This window comes from Canis lupus, chromosome 17, assembly GCF_003254725.2.
Source record: "Canis lupus dingo isolate Sandy chromosome 17, ASM325472v2, whole genome shotgun sequence".
NCBI lineage: Eukaryota > Metazoa > Chordata > Mammalia > Carnivora > Canidae > Canis > Canis lupus.
Window position 1 is genome coordinate 40,442,324 of NC_064259.1, and position 12,521 is coordinate 40,454,844.

Consider the following 12,521-nt stretch of genomic DNA (forward strand, 5'->3'; position numbering starts at 1 on the left):
GACCCAGCAATTACACTGCTGGGGATTTACCCCAAAGATACAGATGCAGTGAAACGCCGGGATACCTGCACCCCAGTGTTTATAGCAGCAATGTCCACGATAGCCAAACTGTGGAAGGAGCCTCGGTGTCCATCGAAAGATGAATGGATAAAGAAGATGTGGTTTATGTATACAATGGAATATTACTCAGCCATTAGAAATGACAAATACCCACTATTTGCTTCGATGTGGAAGGACCTGGAGGGTATTATGCTGAGTGAAATAAGTCAATCGGAAAAGGACAAACATTATATGGTCTCATTCGTTTGGGGAATATAAAAATTAGTGAAAGGGAATAGAGGGAAAGGAGAGAAAATGAGTGAAAACATCAGTGAGGGTGACAAAACATGAGAGACACCTAACTCTGGGAAATGAACTTTCTCCTGGAAGGGAAAGTGGGCGGGGGGTTGGGGTGACTGGGTGATGGGCACTGAGGGGGGCACTTGGCAGGATGAGCACTGGGTGTTGTGCTATATGTTGGTAAATTGAACTCCAATAAAAATTTTTTTTAATGGGCTGAGGATCTGTATAGATGTTTTTCCAAAGAGGACATACAGATGGACAGCAGGCACATGAAAATATGTTCAACATCATTCATTATCGGGGAAATGCAAAGCAAACCACAATGAGATATCATCTGACACCTGTAAGAATAGCTATTATCAAAGAGACAAGAAATAATAGGTGTTGGCAAGGATGTGGAGAAAAGAGGACTCTCTTGCACTGTTGGTAGGAATGTAAATTGGTGCAAGTATTATAGAAAACAATATGAAGTTTCCTCAAAATATTAAAAAGAGAGGTACAGATGATCTAGCAATTCCACTATGCGGTATCTATCCAAAGAAAACAAAAACACTAATTCAGAAAGATATATGTGCCCTTATGTTAAGTGCAGCATTACTTACAATAGCCAGATATGAAAGCAACCCCAAGTGTTCATTAAAAAAGATAAAGAAGATGTGATATATATATATTCCATTATATGTATACTACTCAGATATAAAAAAGAATGAAATATTGCCACTTGCAACAATATGAATGCAAGTCACATGAGGGCATGTGACTTAACTATTTTGTGACTCATTTGTAAAATAGAGATAATAATTGTGTCTATCTTATAGTATTTTGTGAGGGTTAAATGATTTAATATGTACAAATACTTTGCCTAGAACATAGTAAACACCAATAAATTATTTTTATGATATGTAAAATATGGTGATTCACTTTGGTGTGCTCTCAAAATGGGTATATAATCCAACTCTCTAGCCGACAGTCTTCCCCTATACCTCATGGCTACCCTTCAGTTACAATCACTCTTGTTCAAGGTCTAATTCCTAACAAAACAGGATTGTTTTGTCTTGATCAATTCTATTCTCTGTTCTCTGTGCTCTTCAGGATCTCCCTAGTTCTTGATCCTTTACATAGTTTCCTTTTTACTTGCACCAGAGCTGACCAGAGTCACCACTATGCCCCTTTCCTGGGCAAGATAACCTGCAGCATATAGCTATGGACTTACTCAGATTGGTATTCCAACATATTTAGAGATCTCCTTGAATTTTATTCCTAACAAAATTTTTTTTTCTAACAAAATTTTTAAACCTAAAACATAGCACTAAGCTGATATTTTAGAATAAACTGGACAAATGGAACTATTTTTTCACTTAGAGGGATCGTGATAGAGATAAACATTATAGAACTGCACATTTGATGGATTGAAAAACATGCGCTGGAAAAACAGGCAAAGACATTATATTTTATCACATTACTTTTTAAAGGAGTTTAGTTTAACATGTCATCATCTTGTTGACTCAGAATTTCCTATTTTTAACTTCCAATTAAGCTGCTTTCAAGTTTCTTGCACCCAAATGATTGCCTTTTCATAAGGTGTAGAGTATTTGGAGTTCAGGCCAGAGAGAAAAAGTGAACATTAATCCTAAATCATAATAAAATAATCTATGATTCCAACTCTATCTTCTTAAATGAGACCTTGCATATTACCAACAAGCATTACTACTATCAGTTCCCCAAGTAGAAGTGTTCATTAACCTAGAAAAACCATTAATTTCCTGAATTGGGCAAAAGCACAGTTTCCATATTCATCTTTTATACTTTGTCTTATGCTAGTAAATAGATGAGACTCATTTTACATTTGGCAAAATTTGACTCCTCTCATAATGGGGAATGGATATCAGAAATGACACTCCTTGATATCTGAGTTATTAGATGATTTCTTTAAATAAAAGAGAGCTATGAAAACATTTCACATATTAATCAAGAAGTATTAAAAATCAGGAAATAAACCATTTTTTGCTGATTAGTCACCATTTAAGATCCATAGTCTCTTCTCTAAAAACCTATAAAAGAATGAGGTAGGCAGCGGTGGAAATGACATTAAAGGGATTTTTTTTTTTACATCAAAGGGCTTTAAATTCTATTGTATATTAATTCTCCATATTAAAAAAAAACTGACTCTAATTCTCCTTTCTTCTACCATCTCATTTCTCTTCTATCTTTGACATTTCAAACTTAGTAGGTCCAAACTCAAACTCTTTTTTCCCCAACAAAACTTCCATCCAATCTTCTGTGTCTCAGATAATAGTAACTGTAACTTTCCTCTTGCCCAGTCAACGGGATCATTAAAGTTATCCTGGACTCCGCTCCTCTCTGTATGCCCACCTTACATATAGTCCATGAAAACATCCTGTTGGCTTCACCTTTGAATTATTTCCCACTTCTCATCACCTCCACCTGGTTCATCTCTGACCTGAATAATTACAGCCTTCTAATCGGTCTTCCTGTTTCAACCCTTGCTTCTCAAAAGTGTGTTCTCTACACAGCAATCAGAGTGGTCTTTTTCAAAATGTAACTCAGATCATGATACATATCTGCTTGAAGTCTGTCCATGGTTCTCCACTTTTCTGAGTAAAAGCTAACATTCACACCAAGGCTGGCAAGCCCCTTCATAATCTGTTCCCTAGCTTTCATTCACTCAACTCTGGTCACACGAGCCTTCTCTTTTCTCCTTGAACGTGCCAGGTATGCTCCTGTCTTGGGATATTAGTATTCACTTTCCCATTGTCTGGAATGTTCTTTCCCTGCCAGCACATCATTCACTCCTTCTCCTTCCAGTCCTTATTCAAATGGCAGCTTGTCAATGAGGCCCACCCTGACATCCCAGTTAACTCACAACTTCCCTAGAACTCCCAATCTCTTTCGCTCTACTGTATTTTTTTCTTTAATACTTACCACCATCTAGAATTCTCTATAATTTACTCAGGTATTGTGTTTATCATTGTCTCCTTCTAAAATATAAGCTCCATGAGGGCAATAATTTTGATCTGGATGGTTGAATAATATCTCTAGTACCTAGAACCATTCATGCTACAGAGTCAGTATTCAGTACATTTTGTTGAATTCTTATAAGCATCTCTGTTCTTTCTTCAAATTATTTCTCACTCTAATTAATCTCTTCTGGATTTAAAATAAATCATTTAAAACTTTGATTAAAATATTTTTCTTCTTTTCCCAGAAGGAGAACTGTCTTCATTGTTACCTCACTCAGTCAAAACTGCAGTGCTGGGATCCCTGGGTGGCACAGCGGTTTGGTGCCTGCCTTTGGCCCAGGGCATGATCCTGGAGACTCAGGATCGAATCCCACATCGGGCTCCCAGTGCATGGAGCCTGCTTCTCCCTCTGCCTATGTCTCTGCCTCTTCTTTCTTTCTCTCCCTGTGACTATCATAATAAATTTAAAAAATTAAAAAATTAAAAAAAAACTGCAGTGCTGCATAAGGGAGAATAAGAGAATTCTTGGGAGCTCCTTTTATCTTCCCATGCAGCAGAGAATGGGTTGGTAGCTCCAAGAATTTGGTGGTAAAGCTACACTACTATCACCTTCCAGGAAAGACTGCCTCAACAACTGTTGTCATCTGAACTAAACAACAATGGAGGAAAGTCAGTATCAACTTTAAATTCTACTACCTGTTGTGCTGAACTTTATTTTTTTAATTTTATTTATTTATTCATGAGAAAGAGAGAGAGAGAGAGAGAATGAGAGAAAGAGGCGGAGAGAGAAGCAGGCTCCATGCATGGAGCCCAACGTGGGACTCGATCCCCGGTCTCCAGGATCACGCCCTGGGCTGAAGGCGGCGCTAAACCGCTGAGCCACCCGGGCTGCCCTGTGCTGAACTTTAAAGAAATTCAGAGACTCATATTTATATGATTCTTCTAATTATTTCAATAACAAATGTGTGTTTAGTAATAATAAAGAGTATATGTGTGTGTTATTAATCTATATAAATACCTTAAGTGATCAAGCTCCTTTTATTTTTTAAAAAAAATCCTTATCTCTCTACTAAGAAAAGTTGAAATAACACGTAAATCAAATCATGTACTTGCTTTTTACACATTGCCATCTTTTCTCAGTAATCACAAAATATCAAAATTATCTTTGGAATACTGATTAAAAATAGATGGCATTATATAATATAAACATAGAAGCACAACAATGCACACTACTCTGTAGAATAATGTCTACAAGTAAAGGAAAGCTAAATAGAAAAAATGAATAACATTGTTGTGATTAAGATTCATTTGTCATTGGAGGATAATAAAAATCATATTTGACATTTATCATTAATATCCAGGCAATTATGGATAATTTGCAATCTTAAATGAAACTTTCACTGTTGAATACATTGTTTCATAAAAGAGAACTCACTTGAGATTATATGTATCATATTCAATGGAAGACCTTGGCACTGCAGGGATCATATAAAGAAATCCAAGATGTTCATTTTCTCGTATTATTTTAATGATTTGCAAGGGATTACGAATGTTGGCTTTAATGACTTCTTCCCGGTCGTGGAAACTGTACTTAGGGAACGCTGAGGAACTAGTTCCATAGAGTCCTCTTCTTCCAATACTGGTACGTGACAGTTTAGGAGGAGAGGGAGCAAACATCTCAGCAATGGGCCGCTGGGTCTAAACAAAGCCAATTTTAAAAAATATGAGTGTTTGCAAAAAACAAAGGATAAAAAAAGACAAAATGTTAGCCTCAAGCACCAATTACTGTACTGCTTAAGATATTTGGGCTCAAAGGTAAACATTTTTGAACTGAGAAATTCAAATTATTGTAAGGCAGGGATGTATTCCTTCCCAGTCCTCGTTATCCAGGCGTCCATCCCCTTCCACAGACCCCTGAGCATCGCTCCCATTGCCACCTCCTCTCCTTTGACTCAGAGTTTATTACAGCAAAATACTACCAGCTCTCTGGTGTTCTCAGAATCCCAGCACTCTTCCCGCTCAATTGCTTTGCATCTATCTTGACTGTGGCCTGTTCCCCCTCAGCCTCCCCACCTGATTCTGACAATCTTCATGCTTTTCAGTGAGTGAAATTCCTAAACAGCTATTATCACAGCTGATAATAAACTTCTTAATGTATGTAAGTGGTGGTTATGTTGAGTATTGGGGACCATTATATGATATCAGCCTGGGAGAAGCATATAGATGACAAACTCATGATTGCCTGTTCTGTAGGCATGTGAATGACCTAAGTGTTCTGTTAAAATGTACATTCTATGTCAGTTTGGAGTGGAGCCTGAAATCCCACATTTCTAAGCTGCTCCCGGGAGGTGTGGATGCTGTGGACCACCACTGGAGCCTCAGAGCTAAGTCCTCACCACATCCACACACATGAGCTTCACTCTAATCCCCCAGTTCCACCATCTGTGCTCTCAGGGCCATTCACCCTTTGTTCCTCCACCAACAAACTCTGGGGCAGCATCACACACACACATTGTGCTCCTGTGGAGGACGTGGATAACCATGTTTCAGAAATTTGACACTAACTCCAAGGGTCATCACCTGATCTCTCTGGCAGCAGAAGGGTAACTGGCATGAAGACAAAAGAATCACCATTGCAGACCCACTATGTTGAATAACTGATGTAAATATATAAATGATACCTTTATTGCCTATTAGCAAAACTAGTAGAGGCTGCCATTTCTACAAGAGATTGATTCCCACAAGCTTCCCAGAAAGTTTGTACTGACAGATCCCATCATTCTCCATCTCTGATTAAATATACCCTGTTGAATAGGAGTTTCAGATGAAAATCTTGGAAGGTTTAGAGCTGAAGAAAATATATCTTTGAACTTAAAAGATATGATATGCTTCTTTTACCTAATGTCCAGGAACAGCAGCAACAACACTGTTTTCTTATGTAAAAGAAAAGCGAGATATCTCCAAACCAGAGAAAATACACAATGCTTTGTCTCAATGTTTCAACAAGGGCTATAGTCAACTTGAATATTTTCATGAGACTAGGGGATCCCTGGGTGGTGCAGCGGTTTGGCGCCTGCCCTTGGCCCAGGGTGCGATCCTGGAGACCCAGTATCGAATCCCACGTCAGGCTCCCTCTGCCTGTGTCTCTGCCTCTCTCTCTCTCTCTGTATGACTATCATAAATAAATTTAAAAAAAAGAATATTTTCATGAGACTAGAGTATTACTATTTAACAGAAAATGAATGTATTTTCTTTATTATATCCTTCAAAAAGTTTTACTGCCTTCTAAGTACAAGATTTCTTCAACAATAGCCTTATATATTTTCATCTGAGTACTTATTTCCAATTATGTAACTCAATGCAAAGATGAGATTCAATTTAAACAGCCACACAAGTTCAGATTTTGAGGGGCTGGGGGAAAGAGAACAAAGGAAGTATGTATGTATGTATGTATGTATTTAAAGATTTTATTTATTTGAGAGAGAGAGAGAGCAGGTGCACTGGAGCAAGCACACAAGTGGGGAAGTGGCAGAAGGAGAGGGAGAAGCAGACTCCCCTGCTGAGCAGAGAGCCCAGTGCAGGACTGGATCCTAGGACCCTGAGATCATGACCTGAATCCAAGGCAGATGCTTATCTGACTGAGCCACCTAGGTGCCCCAGGAAGCATTTATTTATAAAGGACAGTACGCCTGTAGTGTTCTCTACAATGGATGTTCAGTTCAATTTGTAACCAATCTTCCTTAATTACCAGGAGCAAAGCCCCCAACTGCCTTCTTTTATCTCCCAGGGAATCTCATTGATACATTTCCATTCTAACTAAACTCATTCTGAGAGATCAATATTCCCCCAAAATGACCCTCTTCTTCTCAGAATAAATACCCTTTCCCTTTTATATAGAATATCCCCCTTTCTTGCACATTTCCCTTTAACCTCTAACTCATATTGAATTCTTCACTTAGTTACAGCTACAACCAGGCATAGCATACAATTTAACATTCCCTTTTATCCCCTCCCTTCATCCTAGATGTGCACAATTTCATTCCTCTCCTTTAAATTCAAGACCATGACGTCTACTTTATGTCAAATAAACTAATTTATGGGCAATCAGAACTATCTTGGATCTACCTAAGATAGCTTGTTCTCCTCTCCTACTTTACAGAAACTAAAATTTCATGCAATTGATCATGTAATATTCTTTGAGGGTGATCTCACCCACACTCACAGTGAACCTCCTTCCACCCAGCTTCTCAAGCCCACTGCTCTCCCACCTGACCTGCCTCATTAACTTGCCATTCATTCCTCCCAGCCTAGTGCTATTCTATTCTCTGCAGTAGCCTTTCTTCCACTGACCCTCCCCCTCACCACCAGGTACAAGCATTTCCTTCTGTTCGGTTCACCATAGTTTGTACCTTAAATGACCAACAAGAGCTCTTATCACACCCCACTGGGTTTGAGTGCTCACTTGTCCATCTACCCACTGTCAGATTCTGTAATCTTCGAGGACGAAACCTGTCTTCATCTCTTCCTTTATAGTACTCTAGCCCAAAGCCCGAAAGACGCTAGCACTGAAATGTTTAGTCTCAAAGGATCCTTTCAATTAAAAGCTCAGAGAATTCTCAGCTCTGTTGGCATTTATTGTGAGTGTGTCCACATTTTCTCCCACTTCTGTTCCTTTGTTTAATTATCTAGAGGTATTTATAGAAAGCCGTGCTCTGGTGATTTCTCCCCAGAGCAACTATTCACTTATTCCTTGCAAGGCAACTTCCCACGCTACAGCTCACCAATCACAGAAGTTGTCTTTCGAGCTGGTTTACTTTCTATTTTATTGCCCTTCACCAAGGTTTTCGAAGATTGTCATTCTGGGTAATAATGATGAAAATTTCATAAAAGGTAAAATAAAATTCAAAACACTAGTATGTCTTCTTTTAATATGCAAGAAAAGATCAGAGGATACTGAATAGATACTGTAAGTTTTCCTTTATGATTTTCCTCTACTGTTTAAATTTTCCTCGAATAAGAACTGAGAAGTACAGTACTCCCCAAATCCACTGTGCAACCTGATAGAAAAATTCTGCAACTATCCTTATGAGTTAAAAGCATGTTAGCAATGCTATAGGGAACTAAAATTAAAGTGGAAGGATCAATTAAATAGTTTAATAGTATACCTGTTTTTTCTTCACCAGAGGATCTTCATGCTTAAGAAACTGAACAGATATTTTGGCAGAACTTCTTTCTTCAGTGCTTCCTGGAGGTTTTATGACTCCAGAAGTGATTAACTGAGATCGGTTCTGCTCATATATGTATTCTGGCCTCTTATGATCTTGGTAGACTTTTAGCACTGGCTTTGGGGAATAAAGAGACATGTTAATCTTTTTAATATTAACATGAACCCAACTTATTCTTCACTTTGGACTTATTCCTGTCAGAAATTAATCTGCCTGGGGTAATTTCCTATCCAAGTCACAATCATTATGGTAGTTCTCACCATAGTCTGGACATGGCCTATCACTAAACTAAGACTTTGCAATTTGGTTTCTATTAATTCTGTCCCTTTATTATCAATGAATACTTCTAGGAGTAAGGTTATGACAGAAAAGACTCAGAGGCATGAAATCACATATCTAGTAATTGTGCATTACAAACTCCCACCATTCACCAGAATAAATATTGTGGGAAGGACTGTATAATCCTAACACTCTACCCAAAAGTCATTAATCAATTCCCATAGCCATAACTTCTTGAATATCTAAAAGAAATTGTGACAAAATAAATTTAAAAAAGAAATCATGGCATTATATTAGGCTGATCAAATTGCAGATTAAGGCCATAAAATCCAGCATTCCACATGATACACTAATGCAAGGAATTCACAATAATGGCTTTAAGTTTCTAAGCATTATGATTTTAGCATGATAGCTAATCTCTTACAACTGGAGTGAGAAAAAAAGCTTGGGAGTAAGTAAAGGAAATAGCTATTAAGTTTTCAGTGTGCAAATTACCTTTGGTTTTGGCTAAAAATCTCTCTTGGGCCACTCACTGAAGAAAGGAAAAGACTACAGAGATGGGGAAGGAAGATCTCAGCTATATAACAGTGTTGAAAATTAACACAGACCAGAATCACAAGGTAAGAAGGGAGAGGAAGGCTTCTGTACAGCAAATGAAACCATCAACAAAATGAGAAGGCAATCTACTAAGTGAGAGACAATATTTGTGAATCATATAATGATAGGGTATTAAGACCCAAAATATGTAGACAACTCCTACGACTCAATAGCAAAAACAAAACAATCCAATTAGAAAATGGGCAGATGATCTGTGTACACATTTTTCCAAAAATATATATAGATGGACAGCAAGTATATGAAAAGATGCTCAAGATCATTACTCATCAGAGAAATGCAAACCAAATCCACAATGAGATACCACCTTACACCTGTCAGAATGGCTACTCTGAAAAAGACAAGCAGCAAGTGTTGTGAGAATATGGAGAAATAGGAGAACCTCCATCAACATTTAATATCATGATTTATATAATTCTATTTTGTATATTCATGACAAATGATTAGTTATATTTTTACTACTTTTGTCGTTTAATATTCAACTAGCTTTATAAATAAGTGATTAATCTACCACCATTACATTAGATTATTCTGAATATTACTATATATTCACCTTTATCTGTGAGATTTATACTTTCATGTTTTTCTGTTACTAAGTATACTAAGCCCCTTCATTTCAGCTTAAAGAAGTCCCTTAAAATGAACAAATATGTATATAGAAAAAGAATGCAAATATGGCAAAACACTAATAATTTTTTAATCTAAGTAGATGGTATATAAATATTCATTTTATTATTATTTCAATTTTCTGTATATTTGAAACTTTTTATGGTAAAATGTTGGGAGAAATTGAATTTTTCAAATAAAGTAGCAAAAATTACATTAAGAATTAGATAGATTCACATAAACCATAATAGTGACCATCTCCAAGCAAGGAGAGAGGGCATTGAGACTAAACTAGGGCATAAAAGATATATGAAATGTATCTGTAACACATTCCTTTAAAAATGGATATTGAATCAAACTAAGCAAAATTCAACATTATTAATTTGGGATACACATACTTATTTACTACATTTCTCTTTATAGCTTTTTGCATATTTGAAATTTTCATAATAATAAAATAAAAACAGAGGAAAACTTCTTAATATAACTATTTAGCAAAATCAGCAGCAAACCTCAATCACCCTAAATAGTAAAAACCTAAAGCCACTGTGAAAATCAAGAACAAGATCACTATTTTCACTCCCACCTTTATTTTTCAATTCTCAAATTGAAGCATCTGGAACAGAGGCTGGTAAATGTTTTCTGTAAAGGACCAGACTGGTAAATATTTTAGGTTTTGTGGGTCATATGGTCTCTGTCACAACTACTCTACCATTGCAGCACCAAAGCAGCCTTAGACAATATGAAAATAACTGGTATCGCTGTGATCCAAAAAAACATTATTTACAAAATAGGACTGGATTTGACCCATGGGCCATAGTGACCCATAATTTAAAAAATAAAGTAACTGGTGTAAACACTAGGAAAGAAAGGCAAAATTATCTATCAATGATATTTATTATATACATTAAAAATAAAAGCCTAATTACTAAAGTAACTATAAGGATTTAAAAGAATATTGGTGAGGTTTCTGGTTACAGAGTAAACACACAAAATCCATTTGCTTTTCTCTGTGTTAAAAGTAAACAAACTGGATCACAATAAAAAACTAAGGTTGAAATATTTAAGAATTTAACGAGAGAAACACAGGACCTTATTTTATATATATATAAATATATATAAGTATATTATAATATATAAATATATAATATATAATTATATAATATATAAAAATATATAAAATAAAGTGCTATATATATATCAAACTATGAAATCTCATGGAAAATGAAAAACAAGCTCTCTCTCTATATATATATATGTGTGTGTGTGTGTATATATATATATATATATATATATATATATATATCAAACTATAAAATCTCATGGCAAAATGAAAAACAAGGGATACCTGAGTGGCTCAATGGTTGAGAGTCTGCCTTTGGCTCAGGTCGTGATCCTGCAGTCCTGGGATCAAGTCCCACATGAGGCTCCCTGTGAGGGGCCTGCTTCTCCCTCTGCCTATGTCTCTGCCTCTCTTTCTGTATCTCTCAAGAGAAATTAAATAAAATCTTAAAAAGTAATAGAAAACAAAACCTGCAAAAGTATAAAGAAATGCTAAATGCTAATTGTGGGAAAAATCACATGCTCGGGGGTTCAAACTCCCGACCCCAAGATCAAGAGTTGCATGCTCTTCTCACTGACCCAGCCAGGTGCCCATACTTATGAGTTTTTGATAAAAATCTGTTTTTGATAAAACATTAATCAAGAAAGGTTAGAGGGCAGCCCTGGTGGCTCAGCAGTTTGGCGCTGCCTTCAGCCCAGGGTGTGATCCTGGAGACCCGGAATTGAGTCCCACGTGGGGCTCCCTGCATGGAGCCTGCTTCTCCCTCTGCCTGTGTCTCTGCCTCTCTCTATAAATAGATAAAATCTTTAAATAAAAAAAAAGAAGGATAGATACTTCCTTTAAAATCTCAATGGCTAATATCATGCTTAAAGGGGAAATACTTAGAAATATTCCTACTAACCTCAGGAGAAAAACAAAAAGTGTCTACCGTCCCCACTTACTCTATAGGTATTAGCGAGTGCAGTAGTCCAAAGACATAGTATAAAAATAACAATTGGGAAGAAGGTGGCAAAACTGTCATTATTGTCAGATGATTTTATTGTTTATCTGAAACACCTAAGAGAATAAACAGAAAAACTAGCACAAAATTAGCATCTAAAAATAAAACCTAAGAAATAAGTAAAAGTCATATGAAGAGGACTTTAAAACACTCATGATGGTCTTGGAGGAAAAAGCGAACAAATAAAATTCCATTGTGTTCATAATTTGGAAAATGAATTGTAATAAAAATGTCTATTTTAAATTAATCTATAAATTTAATATGATCCTGACAGGATGTCTTAGAGATTAGACAATCTGATCCTAAATGTAATACATAAAAATAAATTAAAAAGAATAGCTACAAAAGTCTGGGGGGAGGGGGAGGGTAGTGATTAACGAAGACCAGCCCTGCCAGATACAAAAATGTTA

General features: G+C 36.5%; 1 protein-coding gene across 1 annotated transcript in view; it reads right to left on the bottom strand.

The window, feature by feature from the left end:
• Positions 1-12,521, bottom strand: part of DNAH6 (dynein axonemal heavy chain 6) — a 231,955-nt gene that overhangs the window by 212,591 nt on the left and 6,843 nt on the right. The window contains 2 exon segments of the mRNA XM_025453761.3: positions 4,759-5,021; positions 8,489-8,665. Of these exon segments, the coding sequence (XP_025309546.3) occupies positions 4,759-5,021; positions 8,489-8,665 (440 nt within the window).